This window comes from Mustela erminea, chromosome 11 (genome assembly GCF_009829155.1).
Source record: "Mustela erminea isolate mMusErm1 chromosome 11, mMusErm1.Pri, whole genome shotgun sequence".
Classification (NCBI taxonomy): Eukaryota; Metazoa; Chordata; class Mammalia; order Carnivora; family Mustelidae; genus Mustela; species Mustela erminea.
The window spans coordinates 26964485-26990908 of record NC_045624.1 but is presented as its reverse complement, the minus strand read 5'-3'; the positions used below and the strand labels follow the sequence as shown (position 1 = coordinate 26990908).

Here is a 26424-nt window from a genome sequence, read left to right as displayed (position 1 = left end):
ACCATCTTAGCAAGTTCACATTTCAATTGAAGAAAATGTGTAACAAAAGCACGGTAAAACCACATCGTTCTCACCTTTGACACAGGTCTTGGCAGAACTGAAAAGGGGGACCACAGAACTCTGAAAGCTATCGGCAAAATGACGCTCTGTCCCCCTCATACCTCTCACTGCAAATATCTAAGCCGCCAATGCCAAGTAGGTTGTCATTGCAACGGATTATTTACCTCACTTTAAAAGCCCACAGACCTCCTTCCATTATGCCTTTAATGCATAAAACCCAAACTCCCAGGTTGCTTTTATCACTTGTATATTCTGCTCTGTACCTTCTCATCCAGAGAAATTCACATCACTCTCCGACCTGGCAAACTTGTCCGTTACGTCCTCCGTAACTTAAAATCTGTAATCAAGAAAATCCCCCAGATCACAGAAGTGATCCAGGCAGCTATACAGCTAGTCTCTGCCAAGCCCAAACCTTAACCCACAGCCAGGGGCATGCAGGTGACGTCAAAGGGCAGTTTTCTAAAGTGGCACCACCTGGGCATCACAGGCTCTCTACGAGTTACCTAAAGTGGGGCCTTCTGTGCACCACTTTAGGGGAGATCAAAACAAGTCTTCCCACATTCTAGCCAGGGCTTACATTAACTTCCATGGGGCCTGGAACACCAGCCTCCATGGAGGTCGCTCAGTGGGCATGAACAAGAGGGAGAGCCAAAGACGAGTCCGTGTCGTCAGCACTCCTACAGATTTGTCGAGCAAAACCCAAAATGTATACATATGTAAACAGGTATGGATACAGGTTATAGACCAGAAAACTTAGATCTAGTTTTATATTCTGAGTAATACCAATGGCTAGAACATGGAATAAAATCTCAGTAAGCATTATGGGGAAAGAATTAATTCTATTTAAAAATCCATAGTGTTTAGTGACACATAATTTTCTTTCTGTAATACAAGGTAATTGTAAAATGCATACTGGGGACCAAGAGAATGCCGAGGTCTTTATAAACTTAGGATGTTATTTTGCCAGAATTAACAAATGATTTTGGTTGGTATCATTTCTTGCATTTAATGTGTAGCAAGAACTACACAAAAAGATCCTGAGCTTAGTTACATGAGAGAAAAATCTATGATTTCTTTATATAAAAAAATATGTACATGACAAAATACTTTTGATATATAACTTCAACTCGACTGCTTCCCGAGTGAGAGTCACTAACTGGAATGTATCATTTGCAGGCAGTCCTGGTATTCTGGAAGATTCTTTGGCAGTTTTTGGTCAACTGACGATTTAGAAAGGATTTAAAGAGCCAAGTTTCATTTGGAATTTAAGTGGTGAAAATACAGTCTAATTTCTTGATGAGAAAACCATTAAGTTAAAAAACTAGCAGGTTTTTAGGCTTATTTATGTACGTGAGAGAAGACAGGACCAAATCCATAATAAACAGCAGGTAAACGCCATGTCTATTTCCTATTTTAACCTGTGCTAATTCCAAGGGTGATTGCTGTCCTTTACAAATAAACAAAACAGATAAACAAGAGGATAAGCAAACCTTTGAGGACAGCGCATCTGAAATAGCGAGCAAAGTATTGCCTACTGCTGGTATTACTTGTTATTCTTTTTTTATTTCGGTTAATAGTTGTTAACATGCCATTGTTTGTTAATTTTCAACAGCCCATGTTCTTGGTCACTTTTCCAATCATCAAGAAGGAGATATGGCAATCCATTTGTGTTCTTTTTTTCCTAGTTTCCCTTAAAACCAAAGTTTTGTCTGTACAGCACAGTTTAGATCAATGCAGTCAGAATAATTGGAAATTAAAACCAGAACATCTTGCAGGTAGACTTGGCATAGATGAGAATTTGTGTGAAAACTTTAGTTCTTATTCATAGGATTTTGTTTTCACATTTCCAGTGGGGTTTTTGTTTTTTGTTTTTTTTTTTTGAAAGCCTCATTTTTCTTTCTTTGTTCAAATGAGATTATAAATTAGCCTAGATATCAATAAACCCCATAAATCTAACCCCCCCCAACTGGTCTACTATTTAAAGAACTGCTTGAACAGCACTGAGTTTACTTCATTTGCTATTCTCGGTGCAGTATGAAACGAAAAGGACATTTGACTCCATCGTGTCTAATTTTTTGCCCCTCTTCTTATTTTTAAGGAGACTGCTGTGACGGTGGAAACCATAAGCCATGTGTAACCCATGGGTGGCATGGTTAGGAGTGCTACTGCCCTTGATCAAGTTCACTCATTCAGTCCTCAAACCAGCACCGCCTCCAGTGATCAAGAATCGACCTTTCAACATCTTCTGGGCTGCCCCAACAATGCAGTGTCAACATTTCTTCAATGTGGATTTGAATCTTCAGTTATTTAATATTATATCAAATCCCTTAGAGACTCAGAGGGGATCAACAATTGCCATATTTTATCCAAATGAATTAGGGTATTATCCTTATTTCTCTCAAGATGGAAAACCCTTTAATGGAGGGATACCACAGAATATGAGTCTTTCTAAACACCTCAAGAAGACAGCTGATGACATTGCACGTGTTGTCTCTTGGTGGAGATCAGAAGGTCTTGTTGTCATTGACTGGGAAAGCTGGAAACCCCAATGGGATAGAAACTGGGGTCATAGACTAATATATAAAAACTACTCCTTAGCCTTCACCAGAAACCACCACCCTGACTGGTCAGAAATGAAAGTGAATACAGTTGCCCAACAGGAATTTGAAAATGCCGGAAGGAGTTTTATGCACACTACTCTCACACTGGCTTTAGAAATGAGACCAAAGTGTTTATGGGGCTTTTATCTCTACCCAGACTGCTACAATTATGATTATAAATTAAACCCACAGACGTACACAGGTAAATGCCCCAATGATGAAATTTTCCGCAATGACCAACTCCAGTGGCTATGGGAAAAAAGCACAGCACTTTATACTTCAATATATCTGGATAAAATATTGAAGTCAAGTTTAAATGCTTTGAAATTTGTTCATTATCGAGTTAGGGAAGCCATGAGGATTGCTGAAATGGCTAGACATGACTACATTTTGCCAGTTTTTATTTTTTCCAGACCATTTTATTTGCATAGTATTGAAGAATTGTCACAGGTAAGGAAAAAGTACACTCATCTAAAAATGGAAATTTAGTACAATGACTATACAAAATCTGTGAAAAAAATGTTTTAGTATAATTATTTTCCCTTAATAATAGAATACTATTTTATTATTAAAGGTATATATTTTTTCAAATCTTAAGTCAATTCTGAAACAGTATCACTGACAATTAGATGTTTACTTGGTTTTAAGATGATGATTCTTATCAGCTTAGCATTTTTAGGGGCTTCCTGAAACCCCTTGAGTTAAATGATACAACAGATCAAGCCTGAGTTAAATGATGCAACAGATTAATTTTAACCCTGGAGAAATTTCAGAATCCACTTTTTTTTTTTTAAACTTATTTTTATTTACATTGTTAGTTAACATACAATGTAGAATCCACTTTTTAATAGGGAAGAGTAATAGCAATTTTTCAAATCTAAAACATACAGAATAAAGCTTGGGTAAATTATTAAGCAGTTATAGTTTTTGTTATACTGCATCATTGTGTTTTTACTAAGTTCATTGAAAAATACCATAAATTCCATGGATTTTATATTGAAGAGTCTACAATGTGATCTAGTGGCTAGTGTCAATACTTTAAAAATAGTTTATGTAGATGGATACTGTCCTTTGACTTAACACAAAGTAGGAGGCACAAAGAGGTGGGAAGGAACTTGCTTGGAAGATAGTGAGTTTGCTGACATGTAGAAGTATTCAAGATTTAGCTAGACTGTCATTCAGATAGGACATTATTAGAGGGCTTCAATGGTTGGATGGATAGCTAGCTAAGAAAACCCTTAAATCCCCATCCATACCTGTGAGCCCACAGTGCTTTTACTCCACTACCCAACACAGACACAGGGCCACTGGAAAGACTACACCGGTCACTTTATTAGACTGCTTATGTTTGAGATGAGGACATTTAAAAGCAGTGTCAATTCTTCCTCAAACTTTTCAGAATAAACATCTACTGACAAAAATGCTGTTGAGTAGACTTGACATTGTATCATTAAGGATTACTCATTAATGGGATGTTCATTCAATAAGTTTAGGAGGAAAAGAATCATAACATCTTGACAAAAAGCTGGAGGATCTCAGAGGTGTCTAATCCACTTCTCACCCAAACATGGATTCTTACTTATCTGGCTCTGCTTCAGCACTTTTCCGTGGCACTCTCCCTAGTCCAGAAGAAACACTGACACTTGCGGACAGTGTTAATTCCCAGAAAGTTCTTGAGTATGTTGAGTCTACTCTGCCCCTGGATAACTTCATACCATTAATTTAAAATTCAACCTTCTGGTGCAACCTAGAATAAATCAAATCCTTCTTTCAGAAGTCAGGTCTCCAGGTATTTGAATACATCAGTTATACCTACCAAAGTCTTCTCATAAGTCATTCCTCAACAGATCTCTCAAATCATGTCACTTTCTCAGATCCTTTTGGGAAAAAGACTAGGTTACATTTATTCAGTCCACAATTATTTACTAAGTGCCTATAATGTGTTGTATTAATAATAACAACAGTAATATTAATAATTATCAATATTAACAATATTAATCAATAATTAATATTAATCAATAATATTAATATTAATAATATCATTAGTTTCTACCACTATAATTATTATATTATTATTATATATTATATTATTAATAATAATTATTATAATGGTAGAAACTAATAATAGTCCATATAGCTAGATAGTTTGTCTTGAAAGAAAATGAGAGAATGAGATGAGTCACATTTTAATGAAAGTCTTATTCATAACTTCCCTATTTTTTGTGTTATTAGACTTCTGACATAAATTATGGGCTACGTAACACCTCTGAGCTCTACTTCAGAAATCAATAGACCACATACTCTACTTACCAAAAACTATAGAATTAATCTGAGTATTATTATAGTGAAGCATTTTAATACATCCTATTGGCCTTCACCAATCAATGAATGATATGGATCTTTTTTACCTATTGTCTAAATACCATAACTTTACAAAGAAATAATTTAAAATACCAACTCTGTTTGATATTTTCTTTCAGAAGTTTCTCAATTTAAGTGAAAGACTTGACTTACATTTAAGGATTATTATACTGGCTAGTAAAATAGAAGGAAAATTTCCTTTCTTGTTATGTTACCTACGCAAATTGTGAAACGGAAGCACTAGTGTTATTGGAGGCTTCCCATAATGCAAAGACACTGTGCCGTGGCACAGCCATTTTCTCATCCTAGTATTGAACACTGTGTCTTTGCACTGGATATTTGGTTCTCCACACCTTGGAAGGAAGGAAAGAATGCAAATTGCTTCATTTCTCTGTTCCATCTCGGTTCCATCCCCTTATGCCCTGCATCTTTGTTCTTGCTCTATAATCGTGAACATAACCTTCACAGTTTCTTGTCTTGGTAAATTATAATCTACTTAGTCGCCCAGCTTGTGTCACTTGTACCCTCCCCGCTCTTTCCATTATCCAAGAGATATCCATCTTCGTTTCCAAATCACTCTTCCTCTGTCTTACAAGGACTGACATTGCCTTCGTTGAGACCCTCATCATTTCTCATTCAGCAGCATGCATCACCTCCCAACTGGTGTCCCTCCCTACCAGCCTGACCTCCTCCTCCAATACATGTTTTATGTGACAGCCAAAAACATCTATCCAAGTTGCAAATTTGGGGTTTTCCAGTACTAAAACTTCTTTTGTACTTTAGTCTGAATAATTTAAAATAGCATACAAAGATTCAGATGCTGTCACTTCTTCCCCAGTCCACTGTGTTTTACCACAAGAGCTCCTGGCAGTTCTCTGGGGGGACTGGTTTTCTTCTACGTAGAAACCTCTGCCCTTATTCTTCCTACTGTACTCGGAATTCCGCCCTCTCTAATCGGGCTTATGAATTCGCACTCATTTCCAAAGACACATGTAAAATCTCACCTCCTGAAGCTTTCTGAAGGAAGATTTCCCAGACTCTTCCATGTAGAATTAAGCAGTACCTCTGATCTATATGTCTAGTGGGACAATATGGAACTAAATTTGTTATACTATAATCACTTGTTTTTTTTTTTAATCACAGCAAGCTTTGTTTTTTTTATTATTATGATGATGATTATCGTTCAGTGGTTACAGGTAGTATAACATCAAAGTTACGAGTTCCAGCAAATTATAATTACTTGTTTATGTGTTTGTCTCAACCATCACACTAAAGAGCTCCCTTGAGGACAGGAACTGGAATCTATTTCATTTTTATACTCTCAGTGTCTAGAATATGCCTGGAACATCATAAATATTTATCAAACAAAAGCTAAGCATCCAAGGCAGAATTACCTTTCCTAATTCTGCTCTCCAGTATTTTGTTTGAGAAACACAGATAACATTATCAGTGTGTGTGTGTGTGTGTGTGTGTGTGTGTGTGTGTTTTACCACAATTGATGGGTTGAGTCTTATCACTGAAATGTCAATGATTAAATTGAGTCTGGCAGAAACTACTTGTGATACTTTTCTTTTCTAGGAAGATTTAGTACATACAATTGGCGAGAGCGCCGCGTTGGGGGCGGCAGGGATAATATTGTGGGGAGGATACGAATACTCTGATTCGAAGGTAAGCAGTGATTTCTCTGTCAGCATCTTGAATATATTCCCGATACTGCTTTCTGTTTTACTTTTCCATATCAGGGACAAATGGTTATCTGTTCCCATGACTTTAATGAAGCTCAAACAGTACAAGGACTAACATTGTTTGAGCACCTACTCTGTACCCGCCACTGTGGCTAGTGTAGCCTGGAAAGAGCACAGGTTTTCCAATCAGACAGCCCTAAGGGAGAATTCAATTTTCATATTCTGGAAGTGTAATCTTAGGCTAGTTAAGTAACCTCTCCGAGTCTCAGTTTCTCCATCTAAAAAAAAAAAAGAAAAAGAAAAGGTACCGAAAAAAACCTATTCTGCAGGGATTTCAGTAGATGCAATGTTATAATGTATATGTGACAAAGAAAAATAATAGTAAATTTTATTTTATTTTTTTTTAGAAATCTCTTAACACTATCTCCTTGTTCTTCTCCCGTTAGAGCTTTTTTTTTTTTTTTTTTAAAGATTTTTATTTATTTATTTGATAGACAGAGAGAGATCACAAGTAGGCAGAGAGGCAGGCAGAGAGAGAGGGGGAAGCAGGCTCCCCGCTGAGCAGAGAGCCCGATGTGGGGCTCGATCCCAGGACCCTGAGATCATGACCTGAGCTGAAGGCAGAGGCTTAAACCACTGAGCCACCCAGGTGCCCCAAGAATAGTAAATTTTAAAAACAAGTATTATTTCATCCACATTAAGGGGGATGGGTTTTATAAAAATGGCTCTTTATTGCCTGATCAACAAAGATAGAAATGCTCGTGGGAAGAAAAAAATATATGTATATAAGGTTTTATTAACAATCTGCTCTTGATCGTAGTAGTGCCCCCACAAAATTTAACTGTTATTTTTCACAACTGAATTTGAACATGTTCTATTGGTCGCGGGTCACACTGCCTAAGTGAAAATTCTGAACCGCAGCTTTTCTTCACTTGCAGGTATGAACACATAGTCTCATTTCCAGGTATTAAAACATCCAGTCTCCTAACACATAAAAAGGGCCATCTCTTTCTCATTCAGTGTGGCATGGAAGAACTGTTAAGAGCAGGAGGCTGGAAGTTGGGTTGTCTGGGGTCCGCTGCGTGCTTTTTGTCATCTACTAACCATGTGACCTTGAGCAGCTCATTGACTCTACAATTCCTCTATCTGTAAAATGGGGAAAATAATAGTATCTTCTCACTGGGCTCTTATGCGAACTGCATCATAACATGCATAAAGCGCTTAAAACAGTGCCTGGGATGTGGGATGTGAAAGGTGCACGTTGGCTATTATTCCAGTAAACATTTCCTGCCTTTTGTCCCCACACCCCTTGCTTAAGTCTTAGGTATGGGGAAGAGGATCGTGGGGCAATTTCTTTGTTCATTTGCTTTAAGGAACCGTGTGGGAAATTGGGTTGGGAGGAGACTAAGTGGGCAATGTAATTTTTATTTATTTGGGACATTTATAATTATTTTTGTTTTTTGAAGTTCTTCCCACACAACCGCCACATAGGAACTCGCTCTTTTTTTGCATGAGGGGTCACTGAGATTTGGTTAGAGACACTCCCACACAGCCTGCAACTCAAGCATATCCCCAAGGCTTTGCTCCTGAGGCCTTGGTAAGAGGAAACTGTCAAATGCTCAGGTGGGGACGGCTGCCAGAGCTGTAGGCTGGCAAGAGGATAAGGAGCTCGCACTGGAGTGTGTTAGGTTGGAAATGCTTGTGAGACTTGCAGGTGGAGATGTCACCCAGGCAAAGTCTGGGAAGTACACATTTGGGAGTTCTATTTAGAGCAAGGAGATGGGGTGAGTGTATCCAGAGACTACAGCTGGAGAAGAGAAGAGGTCTAAGAATTAAGCGTGAAGTTCTCCAGTGTTCAGAGGTAGGAAAGATGAGCAGAACCTAGCAAAGGACACTATGAAGGAACATCCAGCGAGGCAGAAAAAACCCAGGAGGGGGTGATGTCTTGGAAGCTAAGTGAAGAACATATGTCAAGAAAGAGGGCAAAATGGGAGATGCCCAAGTTGAACTTGATTGTACTTACCTGGGTTCTATGCTCTCTTTGATTATAGTCTTCCCCCAATCTCTCTCTTTCTTGTTCAATGGTTTGCTTGTTTTTATTTTATTCCATTGGTTCTAGAACCTCCTCTCAGATAAGGACGAAAAATAGCATCTGTTCCTAAATATAGCATGAGGCTAGCTTAGACGGATGTCCCTGGACCAAAACATGACACATGAGATTTTCAGCCCTTGTTACCATCCGAAGTGACACCTTGTTAAACTGCCTGTCATTAGGAGTTTATTCTGTCTTGTAACTTTCCATTTGAACCCTCTCCGTCCTTACTAGATGGATTCACAGCATTGATGCCTCTTCTCACTGAGAAAATACCCCACCTCTTTAATTTAATTGGAGTTTAATTATGGACCGGTGTTAATATTGATCAAAATCACTGAAGTGCTAACGGAGAATTCAGTGTATGTTATTAATGAATCTCCTAGGATTTTCCCATGGTTCCTCCTATATGGGTCAAGGCAGAAATGTATCTGACCTGTAATATTAGTGTATATTTAATATGGATGTTGAGGATGTTGAGGATGTTTCACAATGAAAGTTAAATTTATAAAATAACCATACCATATTAATGCTGATCTTTTTAAGATGCTACTACAAATATCTCTTTATGTGAATTCCTAATTAAAAACATAGATCTTCCTCCTCAGCTTTACCAAATGCAAATCTTCAGGTATTAATACCACCTGTATAATAACAGAATCACATTTTGAAAAAGGAACTAAACAGATCTCTACTTTACCTACAGGAGACCTGCTTATCTGTGCAAAAGTCTATCCAAGGGTCATTGGGCCATTACGCTGTTAACGTGACATCAGCGGCTAAATTCTGCAGTCAAAGTCTGTGTCACAATAATGGAAGATGTATCCGAAAAGTCCCTGAATCCTCCTCCTATCTGCACATGCCTGGAAGCAGCACTAAGAAATACATCCTAAGTAAGAGTTTCAGATTCATCATTTCTCCAACCAGGAAACTGAAGACAATAAAGGCCATGAAGAATGGATTCGTGTGTCACTGCTATCCTGGCTGGCACGGAGAATCTTGCCAGCAACACTCTTCAGATCTCTTGAGAGGGAATAGTAAGGCTCTCATGACTAACTTTAATTTATCAGTTTTTCTCAGCGTGACCTTATCTACGATTCTGTGGGATTCTCTCACCTCCTCTTTCAAGGTCAATTTTTCTTTGAAATACTGAAGAGTAGAAAATGCTGGGTTCCCCCCACCCCTTTCACTTAAGCTACTTCTGAAATAGTTATTGGCTTTAAAGTAAAACATTTTTCCAAAGTGATCATTGGCTCTAGTCCTTGCCAGAGTGATTATTTTATGGGACGCCTCCTTCGTGCTAGGCGCGCTGGGGATGAGGAAGTGAACACCCAGAAGTCCCTGCCCTTGTGGAGCTTAGATTCTTGTGAGAAACTGAACAATAATAAGTAAATGATAAATAAATACATATATAGCAAATGAAGATAAGGGCTGTGGAAAATAATAAAGGAGGGTGAAGGGACCAGGGGGTGTGGCGGAGAATTGGAGATTGCATAAAGGTAGACAAATAAGCCCACTAATGCAATGACCTGAAGGCAGAAGCACAGCCCAGCTACACCCACATTCTTGGAATGGGGAATAAGGAAGAGCCAAGGCAAAAACCTTTAAGTGGGAGCAGATGTGAAGTGTTTCAGGACATCAAGAAGGCCAGTATGGCTCATGCAGGAGGGAGAGGAGGGGGCGTGGAGAACCAGGTCATTCATTAACTTTGTAACAGACTCTTAGTCTCAGCAAAGGTATTTATTTTTTTTTAATAATTAAATAGAAATTTCTGGAGGAAAGCCAGTCAAATAAGATATAATATCTACATTTAAAAAATAAATACACACTCAAATTGGATAGAAACAATAGCATCTACTAGGATTGGATTGATATTGCTAAAATGTTCTTGAGACTCCAATCATTTATAACAAATCGAGAAATTTGTAGTTGAGTCATATGAAATATGGAGCACACAATAACACGGAACTAAAAAAGGCGGACATTATGTTCTAGCTATTTGTGTTCCAGGAATTGGGAATTCCTAAATAATTCAAGTGATCCCAGGATACCAAGTCATAAGGCAAGAGGAATCGATTCTGAATTCTGTCGGGTTCAGTTTTTATCAGGAGCATCTCTAGGGCTCTTAGAAATTGATTTGGCAATCATACTCATCAGATGGTGAGTCCTATTAGACCCCTTTAAAATGGAATTTATATAAAAAAATTCTTTGATATTTGCTGGCTTATTAAAGTATACTGTATCTAAGCAACTCATTTTCTTTCAATTCTCGATGCATGTTAAGTCATTTGAAAAATTCATTGGTCACTTGGGCTGACCTAGTTATAATTCAGGTCAGTGTCTTTCATAAACAGAGATTAATCTCAAAACAGATTAATAGTATCCTAAATACTATTTCCCTCAGCTTAGGGAGGATACTGTCTGACACTTTCCAAATATTGCACTTTCATACGTACTTTATCTTGGCCCACATATAGAGTGTGGATACGTAGATCACACTCAGATTCGGACTTCATTTTTTCATTTGTCCATTCATTCATTCATTTTCAAGAGGAGTAAAAGTTAAGGAGGCAGTGGAATAGAATAATTCAGATTGAGGGCTCTTCGCCAAATTCCCCTATTTTGTTGATATTCTGTTGCACCAAGGCTGAAATTACAGTCATTCAATGCTTTTGCCCAAACAAGAACTGTTTTTACAACTATCAAAGTTGGCACTAAGCCATAATAAGTGAAAATGGCTCTTATCCTTACAGGGATGTTTTCAACTTGATTTTATCAAGGTTTTGACATGTAATGAACTCCACTAAAGCAGGGAAAGGCACATATTAATAAGTATTACCACCATTTTGAAGATGAAGAAAGTAAGATATGGAGAGAATGAAAGGTATAGGCAATTTTACCCACTTATCAATGAATACATCAAGTATAGGATACACATCACTGCTCTCTACTGTTTAAACTTACAGCGCATCCAAAATAATCAAGAATAATAAGAATTAAGTAGATGAAAGAAAAAGGAGAACACATAGAGAAGATACATAGAAGAAAATAGGAAATATCCCCAATTCTATAATTCACAGATAATAATTTTTTTCTAAATAAAAAATGTTAAATTTTATGTCACTTAAATTTAATAGCAAACTAAAACTAAAACCCAAGGAACTACCACATTTCAATAACTGATTCTTCAAAACTTTGTTTTTTTAAAAAATCTCATTAAAAATAGATGATGAAAAACATTTTATTTTGTGGTAAATTTATTTTGACTTGCATAATTTTGGGTTTCCAGACTGTAATACTTAGTACACTATCTCTTAAAAATGGGAAGTCATCAATTATGTCCAATCCAAAGACAAAAAAATGCACCCTTCTATTTCTCTTATAAAAAAAATCTTGCTGCTGGGATCGAGCCCCACATCAGGCTCCCCGCTCTGTGGGAAGCCTGCTTCTCCCTTTCCCACTCCCCCTGCTTGTGTTCCCTCTCTCGCTGTCTCTGTCAAATAAATAAAATCTTAAAAAAAAATCAAAATTTATACTCTATTCCTATGCAATAATTCTTTAGGAGACATTAATAAAGGATACGTCTGTAAGAAAAATAGCTTTTTAAAAATTTATTTATTTATTTATTTGACACAGAGAGGGAGAGATCACAAGTAGGCAGAGAGGCAGGCACAGAGAGAGAGGGGGAAGCAGGCTCCCCGCTGAGCAGAGAGCCCGATGCGGGGCTTGATCTAAGGACCCTGAGCGGAAGGCAGAGGCTTAACCCACTGAGCCACCCAGGCGCCCCGAAAAATAGCTTTTAAATAGTAGAGATCACTTTAAAAATGAAACAGACTTTCCAAGATGATAGGTACTCCTTGTTAGAAACCCCAAAAGCACCCATTTCTCTCCTGACTTGCCTGAACAATGGCATTGTCTCTTCAAAGCACTGTTGTTTCTTATCACCCATTGTTCAAAAAGTATAATACCTTTTATTTGGACACAAACTTTTTGATCAGATTCTTGTTTTTTTCCAGTCTCTTAACTGTTTCACACCACAATCAGATGGAATGTATGTCTTCATCTCAGAAACAGAATGTCATAATCATACTTTCTGGTCCTTACTAAATTCCTGTCATCTTTATTTTAAATTAGAGATAGTCTTTACAAAGCCTTGTAGCATTTCCTTTTAATTTAGACTCTTGTCTTTAGCTCAGGACAATATTCTTTCATTATTTCTCAATGGTTTCCTTTCTTCCATTTTCTCTATCCACTTACGAAATTACTATTAAATGGATCTTAGTTCTAGATCTGTACGATGTTGCTTTCCTTTCCGTGATTCTAAGTCTTTGTGTTTTATTTGTAACAGTTTTTCCCACCTTTTCTTCTAGAATACTCGTTTAGTCTTCATCATATTTTTAATTCCAAAGAACTCTTTTACTGTGTATAAGAAATTGCTCCTTTTTTATAATAGGCTTGTTTTGGTTTGTGGATTTGATAGCTTCCTGAATCTCTTTGAGAATATCAATTAGATTTTTTAAATTGCAGCTGCTGCTAGACAGTTTATTCTGTCCCACTTTCTCTAAGATCAGCTGTTCATGTTATTGATTTCTGCTCTTTCATACTGTCCATGTGTATCAAATGTTTGGTGATCCTCGGCCATCTCTTTACATTCATGAAGGACCTATGTGACTGGAGAAACTGTCCTAGGGATTTCTCCTCCGCACATTTCTTTGGGCATATTTACTCAACAGGATTCTTTTTTTTTTTTTTTTTTTTTTTTTTTTAAATATTTACTTATTTTTCAGAGACAGAGGGAGAGAGCGCGAGCAAGCACAGGCAGACAGAGAGGCAGGAAGAGGCAGAGGGAGAAGCAGGCTCCCTGCCGAGCAAGGAGCCCGATGTGGGACTCGATCCCAGGACCCTGGGATCATGACCTGAGCCGAAGGCAGCTGCTGAACCAACTGAGCCACCCAGGCGTCCCTCAACAGGATTCTTATGTGGAACAGGAGGATGGACTGTATGTAGAGAGTGAAAAGGGTTGGGGCAAGTTGGCAAGTCAGATTCCATGTGGAACATGTGAACAGAAAGCAGGCAAGTCTAGTAGGAACCCTCACAATGATCAAAGTAAGGAGAAACTTACCACAGAAGAAGAGTGTAATTCCTCATGGGCTGAGAAGACTTTACTTTTTTATCTTCCCATGACTACTAGGGAGACCAGTTCATCTTTTATAGTTCTAGTAGCCAAACTCTGAACTCTACCTAGGAAGATCTTTGTATTTAAATGTACTGGAGTCATGGGGCACTTGACTGGCTTAGTCAGAAGAACATGTAACTCTTGATCTCAGGGTTGTGAGTTCACGCCTCACATTGGGTGTAGAGATCACTAAAATAAATAAGTAAATAAATGAACTTAAAAAAAAATGTCCTGGGGTAAAACGTCTTTGCTACTTCTCATTTTATATACTCTGGGGAGTTAAGTGGTCTGACTGGTTTAGCTATACTGGAAGAAATATTTAATTGACTGCTCTGATAATTAATCCTCAACACACTTGATCTTTCGGGTACCTTGTCTCTGCACTTAGGGTTTCTCTCTCCGAAGGAAGGAATAGCTCATACCTCTGCAATAACTTTCTACTATTTTTTTTTTAAATTTAAATTTCTGATTCAATTTCATCTGGTTTCAGTTTTATTTTATATATAGATTTTTATTTATTTATTTGACAGACAGAGATCAGAAGTAGGCAGAGAGGTAGGCAGAGAGAGAGGAAAAGAAACAGGCTCCCCGCTGAGCAGAGAGCCCGATACGGGGCTCCATCCCAGGACCCTGAGATCATGACCTGAGCCACCCAGGTGCTCCTGGTTTCAGTTCTTAAGTTATGTCACCACGTCTTATTTTCAGGTTTATATCATATTTTTTCTAAGGGCATATGCCAAAAACAATGCAGTAAATACATGTGCTTAGTGCATCGTCTTGAACCATTGATTCCAGTAAATGAATGTTGTATTTCCTCAGGATGAGAGCTAATGCCTTGCTAAGAGTTAATTATTCCATTACCATCAAAGACAGCCATTAGAATCTATTTTTCAAATAATATATATTGTTGTACACATAACATTTGACCTCCCTTTTTTTTCTTTAATCTGGAAATCTTTTAAATATAGTTTTCTTTACCTCTCTATTTTCCAACTAAAGTCTCAATCAAAGTTGTCTTAAGTCAGTGAATTTAAGTTGGGTATTTTCAGAAAGCAATGGTCACTTCTACCAATATGCTTTTAAAAGAGTCTGAGTTTGGTTATAAAGAGATTTAATGCAAGCCTCCAGTTTAACTTGGAGGACTGAGTCACCCCTGTAATGACATGTTTCTCTGAACCACCACAGGGCATCCTTTGCCACTCAACCTCTGTTTGGCATCAGGTGACTACAGGGCCAGGAGCAAACAAAAGCAAAGGTAAAATATATTTTTTGTTCTGTTGGAAAAAATGTAAGGACTGTTTTTTAGAAATATGTTTTCTTAGGGGAGTTAAAAGAAAAAGTAATTTGTTTTATTTCTTGGAATACCCCAATTTCTTTTCTGTACTAGCTTTATTTACTTTGCAAATAGTTTACCTTTCAAAATGTGGGCTTGCTTTTATGAACCTAACACTCTACAAAATATATTTGTCACTGATAGTGATAAGTTTCAGTTAGCTTTTTATTTTTTGTAAATTGATATTTAAAACTGATTCTCCTTCGAGGTTTGTTCCATTTCTCCTCTACAAGCACAGTTTCTTTGAAAAGTAGCTTTTTGCAGTACGTTGGTTATCATAACCTTATACTTACCTTATAATAACATCAGAATGTTATTTCCCGGAGTAGATTAGAAAACTAACTGTAAACAAGCCACAGGAGAGAGAGCACCACAACTTTGATATTTTTTGTAACATAGCTGTGAGGAATTCCTCAAGCTAACTTTATACACCTAAATAGTTATCTTTAGAATGTAATTGCATTTCTTTATTGGATAAGTATCTTATTTTTGCTTAATTTTTAGTGAAGGATAGTTTTAAAGATATGTTCCATTGTTATCATATCTACAGTGACGGGCAGTATTAGAAGACTGTTATTCAGAAAAGGAAATTCAGTTTTTGGGAATATAGGACATTTAAAAGGGTTCAGAAAATGGATTTTTTTTTGTCATATAAGTAGATTTTGAATTTTCTTTCCAAACACTAATAATGGGACTGAATACTTAGAGATGACAATCAACAGTCACTTCAAATAGAAAATCTCTCAGTAATTGGGAAGAAGATATATACATAGGTAGATAGACTTAGATTTTCCAGAAAAGAAAGAGCAAGTACCACAATAATATAAGAAAGATAAATCTAAAAGCATTTAATCTGGAGTCAGAAAATGTCCAAATGATGGAGAAAAAAATCTACTTCAGTGGTTACATATATCAAAGTTAAGGTGAAAGATCTGAAAAATTATGAGTAGAGTAAAGTAGTGTAGGCAATAAAACTTGGTGTCTCTAAACCCCTTTCTTTGCCAGCTCCTGAATAACTAACTTTAATCTAGAACCATAGCTAATTGGGGTACTTATCTTACTGATAGATACTGATGTAGTAACAGCTAAGAAAGTTTAGTCATATGATTTATGTCAGCCTGGTCTATAAATTAGGACCCAGTTCGATGCTGGAAGGAAGATACATTGCTGAGGTATTCACAGATTCTTAACATATAAGTGGAGTCACAAGCAAAGAGTTGAAATGGTGTGAAAGAGAGAAAGTTAAGAAAAATTAGAAACTAAGTTATAAAAAATTCATGTGTAGAGACTCAGGGTTCATATTCTTCATGATTTTTTTGAGAATTAAAATGCATACCGTATTTTCTTAGCAACAGACTTCTTTGTGAGCCTGATTCTTTGTCCGAAAAAGCTTTATCAAGTTCGGTGAAGTTCTATTTATACGTACATCATCATCTATAATTACTTGTTTGTTGAAATGTTAGTCTCCTTAGTTTAGCACATTCCTTAACTTTTTCTATGTAAAACAGAAGTGTAGATGCTGTGAATTTCCAACAGGGACAGTCTCCAGTTGTCTTTTTGACAGAATGAAGCCTTTCACCTGAGCACAGGTCCAGTGTTCATAATAGGTACAAATGAATGAATTCCATGTTCCCTCTTATCAAGTATATTTGAAAAATGCTATGCTTCATGGAGCACTATTCCTTAGACATATTCTACTGGATGGCTCAAGAACTGGCTATCATTCTAGGCAGGGACTGCTCTGTCTCTGTCACAGGCATTCCAGGACAACCCTGCTGCATCTTTAGTTCGACTCAGAACCTGCCATTGGAACATTTCTGAATTTCCTCATTGTGATAGGGGACCCTCTCAAGGTTATATTTGGAAACTAAAGACTATTTCCTAATATTTTCAAGTTAGATGGTTTGTATAATTAGACTGCATGCAATTAATGGCTGTGAATAAATACACTTATTTTTAAGAAATTAAAAAGTCTTCGTATAAAGAAGTATTTATACCATATTTATTGTTGATGATCATTAATGCAGAAACTCAACTTTCTTTACTAATATCCAAATGTAATACAGTTCTCATTTCTTGTGAATGGGCAACCAAAGTAGAGAACGTTTTTTTTAATGATCTGTTTCAAACGCATGCAAATTACTGATTAGTTATATATGTGGTGTTTCAACAGTTTATTATTATTTTATTAAGAAACAAAGCATAAGGGTGCCTGGGTGGCTCAGTCGGGTAAGCCTCCGCCTTTGGCTCAGGTCATGACCTCAGGGTCCTGAGATAGAGCCCTGCAATAGCTCCCTGCTCACTGGGGGGCCTGCTTCTCCCTGTCCCTCTGCCTGCCACTCCCCCTGCTTGTGCTCTATCAAATAAATAAATAAAACCTTAAAAAAAAAGAAAGCATAATCCACTTGGTCGCACAATAATATATACTATTTGTTATTCAAACCTGATGGAAATTAGCCTAACTGGCACAGTTAGTTGCAATCAAGAGCACATCATTCATTCAGCAGGTGTACCGGGAGTGAAAGCCTAGTGCCTTAGAAGGAGGTATGAGATAGTCCCGTAGCTCATTATACAAGAGCCACACCTAAAGACTGAAGAAAAATACACGCAAACAATTTCACCAGCTCTTACTTTCTTCATGTGCCATAATCTTTTCAGATAACTTAATTTTGATGAATTTGGCAGTTTATCATCAAGTTTAGCAATGGTTGAAAGCAAGATTTCAGGTAGGAAACGTTAGTTGCAAAGCCAAAGGGCATTGTAAACTCGGGTGTGATTCAGTTGAGCACCAGGAGATCAGACCATAGCGGTGGGATGTTCAGAGAGCAGTCCAATTCAGAAAGATGGACATCTTGGGTAGAAAATCTGTCCTGTGTGAAAAGTGTCAGCAGGAGGACTACAGAGCTGCAGAGAGGTGGTGGTGGGGGGAGCTGGTGGGCAAGTTTCCATCCCATACTCATACATTTTAAAGATCACAACTAAATTTTAATTTTCAACAACCAAGACTTCAGCTCATAGGCAGAGAATAGACGTCTATACTGTGTTTGGATTTATAAAATGCTATCATTGTTTATCATCATCACCCCCAAAGAGACAGCATCGTGACACACAGGAAAGGCCACTTGAAACAATAAAAATAAAAACTGAATGGGTGAGACCACGGAACTTCTTCTAGTGTGTTAAATAGTAACTAGCCATGGAGTCGAAGATTTTAACCTTGGCTTTATACTGCCTTCTCTTATGTTGAAATTTCCTTATTTTGTCTTGTATAATAACACAGAAGGATAGTTGGACAGAATTTTTAAAAGAGCAGTAAAAGTTGAGAAAGGATTTATTAGAGGAAAGTGAGAGGAAGAATAGAAAGTAAAAGTAATGCCATGAACATTTGAAGAATTAAAAAACAAACGTCAGAATTTCAGCTTTGTCAGAAAGATAATTGGATAAAATACAATGGAACTGAAGTGCTTAAGAAAATTCAAGGAAAAATGATCAAGTTGAAAAGGTAAAATGCAGCTACCTGAGTTATTTAAAATTAGGTTGGATAAATCACCAAAACTAATATATAGTCAAGGAAATAAGAAGAACCAAAGCATCTTTTTCGTATTTGATCCCTCCAAGCACTTTTATTGTTCTAACTAGAGTTTTGCATTGTTTGCAACCAGAGAAGGCCTATTGCTCTACAGCATATCTTTCCACTTGTAATAAATAACACACTCATATCGTGCACCACATTTTATGGTACGTAATAATACTAATCAATTTCTTCAAGCCTATCTTCTGTGTTTCTACTGAACATCTATAAAACCATTAACCACTATTAGTTCTTCTTTACCACAGATAATTAACCAACCTATAATTAGCTCTTAATACCCACATGTCAGAATAGAGTGGTAACTTAAAGCTCTGGCTGCTGGTGTTTATGTCAGCTACCAAAAAAAAAAAAAAAAGGAGGGGGGTCTTATTTCTTGAAGAGGGCTTTTCTCGCCAGATTTTGGAAAAGCATAGCATTTTCTCAACTAACTTAATTGAAAAAGTGATGTTTGTAATAACATCCATCTCAGACGTTACCTTTCCAGGAAGCCATGACTGATTCCTAATGGTCAGATCAAATTGGATATTCTTTTTTTGTTTTGAGAGAACTCGATTCGTTTTCTAAAGATTTTATTTACTTATTTGACAGAGAGAGATCACCAGTAGGCAGAGAGGCAGGCTGGGGGGCGGGGAGAAGCAGGCTCCCTGTTGAGCAGAGAGCCAGATGCGGGGCTCCATCCCAGGACCCTGGGATCATGACCTGAGATGAAGGCAGAGGCTTAATCCACTGAGCCACCCAGGGGCCCCTCCATTTGTTTTCTAATTCAAATAATCATTTTGAATAACTGCTATGTCAACATAGGACAAAATCCCAAACAGAAGTTGCCACTCAAAGAAATTTCACCCACTTCTTTTCCTCAGCCACCAGCTCTCCTTCCTGGAGGAAAAAGCAACATCATCAATTCTTGAGTGTCCCTCCAGACTCCGGACATATTCCTTAGTTTGTTTATACTTATATTTATTTATTTATATTCCTCACCAAGTTACATACATATAATGCGCACATAAATATAAACACAAATATAAATATATCTCCTCAAAAAATAATGGCAGCTTCCTATACACATCTTGCTTTTTTAAAAATGTTAAATATGCGTACAAATACGTGTGATAAAACATATATATATACCTTAAAGAATAATTGCAGTGTCTGGTGAATGGCCACATCAGTGTGCGGAGGCAGCCTCACCCCTGCTGTCACTGGATAGACCCCACTGTGTGAAGTCCACAGCTGAACCACTTCTTTGGTAATGGCCATTTGTCTCCAAACTTAATACTTACAGGCAATGCTGCAGTGAATAGCACAGAAGCAGAATTTCCAGGTGAAAAGCTGTATGCGTTTGTAATTCGGATAGAAGTGTCCAGTTTTCCTTTTCTGTCGGGAATGCGCCCTTTACTCTCTCCTCGTTACAAACAATCTGGAGTCTGTGCCTGTGCATGTCACCTCGCTCAGAAGTTTGCGTTGCTAGAATATGTCTGCTGTACAGAGAGATGGGCGCCAGCTGGAAAACTAGGCCAACCCCAGTTTCCCCCAAGGTATTCCCGTCAGGACTCGGGCAGAAAATGAAGTTAAGCCATTACACTCTATTAAAACATTGTGATCTGGCTGCAACTTTTGGCCTCTCGCGTACCTGCCCTTCCGCTCCCGTCTCGCACCCTGACGGACCTACCTACTATCCAGAGAATCCAGATCCGAGTCTCCTGGTTAAATACGGTTGCGGCCCTCAGGCCTGCGGCTCGGCCTCGCTCCGCATCCTGGTTTCCTTCTATTCACCCTGCCCCGTATCCCAGCTCTTCAGCCAACGGCTTGGCTCATCTCCTGGAGGAAGGGGGGTGTTTTCAGTTATTATCTTGACTGCGGCCATTGAAAGGACCTAAGTAACATTTCACAAACCACTCGATTGCTTTACAGTTCAACAACTTTAATTAGAAACCTGAAGATTCAAAATCAACCTAATGTTATTTTAAGGAGCTTAGTTAAAAACAGGTTGACAGAGGGAACATTTTATTCAAAATGTGGTCCCTAAGACTTTGGGTGCTTTTCCAAGAAAGCTGTTGATCTTGGCTGCAAGAAATTGCAAGTCCTAAAGGAAACTCATACTTTTTGACAAAGACTAAGTATATACTCTTGCATAAGGACAATGATATTCTCTTTCAGATCACATTCCTTAAAACGGAAATTGTTCTTGTTTCATAAAAAACCTGGCCTTTCCCACTGAAGAGTGAATTTTCCATTAGCAGGAGCGACACAGATAGAGTCATTTTTATATCCTTAACAAAACTGAATTTTCCATTAGCAGGAGTGACACAGATATAGTCATTTTATATACTTAACAAAACTGAAGCTCATTTTTTAGTAAGATGAGAAGGGAAGCAGTTTTATACAATCAAGATAATCCAGTAGTTTTAAAATTTGTTCAGAAGGAGAGACATCAGTTTTCTTTGACAATGGCATGAAATAGAGTTATAATAAAACTCAATACTTAATGATGAGTTTTGGGACTTAAAGGGATATTATCATCGAGTGGATTATATTAAAAACCAATGGGCACTAAGTTTTTAATAAAAATGTATGGGAAAAACTTAGTTGAGAAACTTCTATCCATTAAAGTATATTTTTCCTTCTGCTGGAACACACAGCTTTCACAATATTGATAGTTCATGTGAGAAGAACTTACAAACCATCAAGATAAGACACTGATTGACAATCAGACTAAGGCAGTAACATCCTTCAAAGGAAAAAACGGAAGCCCATTATTGGTGTTTGCTTTAAAGAGCTTTTATGAGAAAGCAGTTTAGCAATTAGTTCTGCAGAGCTGAGTATGGCTTCGAACTCAGTGCCTCTGCTGTAGCTTCCATTCTGATAAATATTTATGCATATATATATATTTTTAAAGGTTTTATTTATTTATTTGACAGAGATCACAAGTATGCATATATTTTTATTGTTAGTAACAAAGTATCACTTTGGTCAACACTTTCCTTAAAGGTTTGGAGATAAAACATAGCCTTTTAAAATGTCCCCCAAAATGGACCTCTTTGGGATCCCCATTTAGGGTTCATGAACTTAAGGATATCTTTTCAAATCTTATGGATTTGGGGGTAGACACTTGGCATCTTAAACGTTTTGATAGCAAAATCTCAGTATCATGAAAAAATGAAACAGAAGAATTATAGATTTGGAAAATTAATTCCTTCTACCAATACATTAGGAGATAGGTGTGTGGGGTGCCTGGGTGGCTCAGTGGGTTAAAGCCTCTGCCTTCGGCATGGGCCCTGGTCTCAGGGTCCTGGGATCGAGCCCCACATCGGACTCTCTGCTCAGCAGGGAGCCTGCTTCCCTTCCTCTCTCTCTGCCTGCTTCTCTGCCTACTTGTGATTGCTGTCTGTCAAATAAATAAATAAATAAATAATCTTAAAAAAAAAGAAACAGATGGGTGTGTATGTTTTTAAAAGCCTTCCCAGAGTCTTCCCTCTATTTAGAATTTAGAGTTGCAATCAAAATTAAAACAAAACTAGCAGGATTAATTTATAGATCTATAATATTACTATTTTTCTCTTGTGTGTTAAAAATATTGTGAAATTCTGAATATCTGGGTTGCAGAACTCTCATCTCTGTCCTGGATTATTGCAAGAGCCTCCTGACAGGCTTCCTGCTGCTTCTCTCTTGTGCCCTCTCCTTTTTGGGCTTGCCTAAACACAGCAGCCAGAGGAATCCAGGAAACCTAATTCAGACCAGGTCATTCTTCTCTCAAAACTTTTTAATTACTTTCCCATCTCAGAGTGAAAGCCAGAGTCCCAGCAAGGCCCTACAAGACCCTCTCTTCTACCTCTCTGTCTCTTCTATTTCTTTGAAGTTCTTCAAACATGGCGGGCATCCTCCTGCCTCAGGGCCTTTGCACCTGCGTTCTTCCCATCCTATCCCAGAATGCTTTCCCAGACATCCTTCAGGCTTACTCCTTTTCTCTTTCAGATCAGTGAGGCCTTCCCATCTAAAGTGATCCCTGCATTATTTTTTTCTTTGCCATTACCACCTTCCAATATACTATATATTTTATGTACTCATCTTGTTTATTGTCTCCTTCCCTGCAAAGATTTAAGCCTTGTGAGGGCAGGGGTTTTTGTTAACTTTGTTCACTATTATTTGTTAGTACTTGGGGTGGGCCTTGTATACAGAAGGTGCTCAATAAATATTTCCTCAGCACTAAGTACTGCTTTCACACAGTGTCAATGCCCCTAAGATCACCAGGAACACACCTCCAGTTAAATGGGTTGGGTTTATTACACATTACAGCAGGGGGAAATGTTCAGCACGAGGAACTGGGACGGTAAGAAGGTATCAGGAAGAGCCTGTGATAGAATTTTTTTTAACTGGTTTTAGTCGGGTCATCTGAAAGAGGGCCTAAGAACATGGAAGTATGCTCCATATTGGATGTTGTCAGAAAGGAGGTGCATATTTATAATTGGGTAAAGAATAGCAGTCACTCATTCAGCAAGAGAGAGGGATATTTGGTATTTTACGAGTGGCACACTGGCCTTGTTTATATTTGTGTTTGCACAAAATGAAAAAGTGGCCTTGCTTTGTCTCATTTTATCAGAGTCTGAGATTAAACTTGGTTGACGGTATTCTGTGAAATAGTTTGTCTAACAGGAGAATAATACGGCCCTAACTTTAAGCGCCTCCAGCTTCTGAAATCTGGATGTTGCTTTTTTCCCCCTTAAGTGTTATCACAAGCAGCTATACTTTTGTGGGAAAGGAGTGAGAGGAGAAATAGGAGTAAGCAGAAGATAGAGACATTTCTGTTCTCTGCAGACTCTTGTATGTGCATGTGGCAGGCCTGTCTCCCTTCAGGGGACTCCCCCTTCACAATCCTTCATGTCAGGATGGGGTGAGGGCTGAGGCCTGTGGATGTAAGACTTTTTTTTTTTTTTTTTTTTTGTCACCTTCCCCTCTAGTGGGCTAAGCCAAGTTCCACACTGTGGCTCCTCTTTCTACCAGGGGAAGGGTCAGAGGAGAAAGCTACCTCTCTTGACCTTCAGGTTTTCAGGGAGCTGTGCTTTTGCTGGGAATAATCCATTCAGGGGCCTTCAAAAATGCCTTCACAGAAGTTTCCCTGTTGAAGGAAGGGAATTAGTTCCTCACATAGGTTCCCAGAACAAATCCTACTCCTACAAAGAAAAAACTGGGAGATAAAATCTAGGGGAGAAGTCCACGTTAAACTCCTCACTTATCCCCACCCCAAGTATCTTGCCGACTCTTCCTAAAATTCCATCAATTAAAGACTTGCTTAAAGAAGCAAACCTTCCTGGGTAGACTGTAAGGGGGGGAGGGGAGAAAGAAAAGGGAGGTGTTTCTTCTGTGATTTGTGGTTAAGTGTAGGTAACTGCACAGACTGCTATGCTGTAACAACCAGTCAAGAGACGGGGAAAGCTCTAGGCCATGGGGAGTTGGGTGGCAGGGGTGGGATGAGCAAAAGGGGTCCAGAAGAGTTCTGAAGCCAAGGGTACGTTTGGAAGGGCAGGTGTGGGGAGGTTCCCTGGTGAGGGAAAGAGGGTGGGAGAAACAGACAGCCAACGACTGCATAGTGCGGGTAGGGGACCAGAAAAGCTTCTAGGACGTGCCAAGAGAAGGAAGGGAACTTCTCTCAGCCAGCCACGTTTAATTAGGTGAGTGACAGCGCTCACGTCAGCATCCTGTCCTGCCTGAGTGGGAAGCAGAGAGCTGAGACATCAGCAAACAGAAGAAATAGGCACTGAATTTTCCTTATTTATTTTGCCTGTATTGGTTATATAATCCTCACATTTTATTAGGTATTCTGCCTGCCATCTGCCACGGAATGTGTACCTTCCATTCAGAATAAGGGGAATAATAATGTTCCAAGATAAGGAGGAAAGAATCACTTGATAACTTTGTAATGAACAGGTGAGGATTTCTGAAGCAGTAATGTGGGGGCTGACCAAAGGGGAAACAATCATCAGTGGAAAGCAACGTTTTGAATAAAACCCAAAGCAGGAAGTGCTCTGATAGGTTAGATTTTTGTTTTTGTATACATATATAACCTTCTCGAACATGAACTGAATCTTAACTTTAAATAAAAGCTCTTTTCTCCCCTATTATTGAACACATATGCAGATAAATCCATTTTTCTTATCCTGAGGCAGAACATAATAAAAAAACAAAGATAATGAATACTTTTAAGAGCCATGACTCTTATTGTATTCACAAAATTATATTCCCTTGAAAATACTGTTCTCTTCAAATCTTAATTTATACTTCAGTATAACATATTTCATGTTACTAAGTGAAGTAATCTTATCCATGTTTGTGTTGCAGAGAAATACATGTATTTATTCAATTCACGGATGAATAAAATATCTACCTCCATAGTTCTTAAAAACTGATATTATATATGTGTGTGTGTGTGTGTGTGTGTGTGTGGTGTGTCTATGTCTATATACATGTCTATATATATGTATATATCCATTTACTTAGTACTTCTTAAATGTCTTTCAATAAAGTTTTACACATTATTTTGGTAATTCAGCTGTTCAGATTTTCTGTTTTTCATAAATTATTTTATTTTTTTGTTTTTTTCCATAAAGTATTTTAAATATTGATTTACATAGTGTCCAATGCCTATCAAAAGTTATATAGTATAGCTGGTGACATCTAGTGGTTAAAATGATAATTACATACAACATGATGCGCTCAGCTTTGCTGATTATTCACAAGCCTCAAATTCCATGGAAGAAACCAGTGTCAGTTGGAGTTCCTGGTTGTAACCAACCAAAACGAAATCTCACTGACTTGAGCAGAAAAGTGCTGTCCCATAACGATGCTGCCACTTAACACCAACACCATGGCTATGTGGTTCTGGATACCTCTACAGGCACTGCCACTCCTGGATATGGGAACGTCTGGCACCACCACCATTCAGGCTCTTTGATTCCTAAAATCTCAATTCAGAGTCTGGAGTAGGAAAAACACACACACACACACACACACACACACACAGAGATCTAGAGCAGGATGGATCCTGGCCACAAACACATATTAGTACCCTAGCTGCAAGAGAGCCTGGGAAAGCATCTGGACATCTGGGCTTACTTAAAAGTTATTATAAGATTAAATGAGATGAATATTTTATTTTATTTTTGAGATGAATATTTTATAAAGTACTTAAGCATGGTGCCCAGGATTTGATGAGTTTTCCAAAATGAGAGTTGATACAATTTTACATTTTTTAAAATTCGATCATGAGCTTTTTTTTTTGAGGGCAAGGACCACATCTTGTTCATTCTGTATTCTGCACACAGGGCCTGAAGTTCCGTGAATGTTTACCGAATTGCACTGCTTGCCTCTGAATTGAAGCTCCGTCACTATCCTTGCTTCTGTATCTCAGTTTATTTATATTCAAACCTTTAAATAAAAAGCACTTTAAAATTTAAATATGGAACAACAATAATATCATCCAGTATTTATTTGAGTCTTTTTTCCTCCAAATATCACTAATAGAAAAATACAT

General features: G+C 37.9%; 1 protein-coding gene across 2 annotated transcripts; it reads left to right on the top strand.

Moving 5' to 3' along the window:
• The first annotated feature begins 1227 nt into the window (after positions 1-1227).
• LOC116568617 (hyaluronidase-4-like) lies at positions 1228-26353 on the top strand. 2 transcript variants are annotated; one of them, XM_032304130.1, is made up of 6 exons: positions 1228-1448; positions 2159-3110; positions 6600-6689; positions 9505-9835; positions 15160-15229; positions 26216-26353. In XM_032304130.1, the coding sequence occupies exons 2-6, from the start codon at positions 2190-2192 to the stop codon at positions 26220-26222; spliced, it is 1419 nt and encodes a 472-aa protein (XP_032160021.1). In that variant the 5' UTR covers positions 1228-1448; positions 2159-2189; the 3' UTR covers positions 26223-26353. The 2 variants fall into 2 exon arrangements, with proteins under 2 accessions (XP_032160021.1, XP_032160020.1); XM_032304129.1 differs by lacking the exons at positions 15160-15229; positions 26216-26353 and having other exon boundaries at positions 1229-1448; positions 9505-10044.
• Positions 26354-26424: the final 71 nt, after the last annotated feature.

Coding starts and splice junctions, on each gene's coding strand:
- LOC116568617 (XM_032304129.1), top strand. CDS start 2,190: ATGTGTAACCCATGGGTGGCATGGTTAGGAGTGCTACTGCCCTTGATC. Junction 3,111..6,599: donor GTATTGAAGAATTGTCACAG/GTAAGGAAAAAG, acceptor TTTCTTTTCTAG/GAAGATTTAGTACATACAAT. Junction 6,690..9,504: donor ACGAATACTCTGATTCGAAG/GTAAGCAGTGAT, acceptor CTTTACCTACAG/GAGACCTGCTTATCTGTGCA.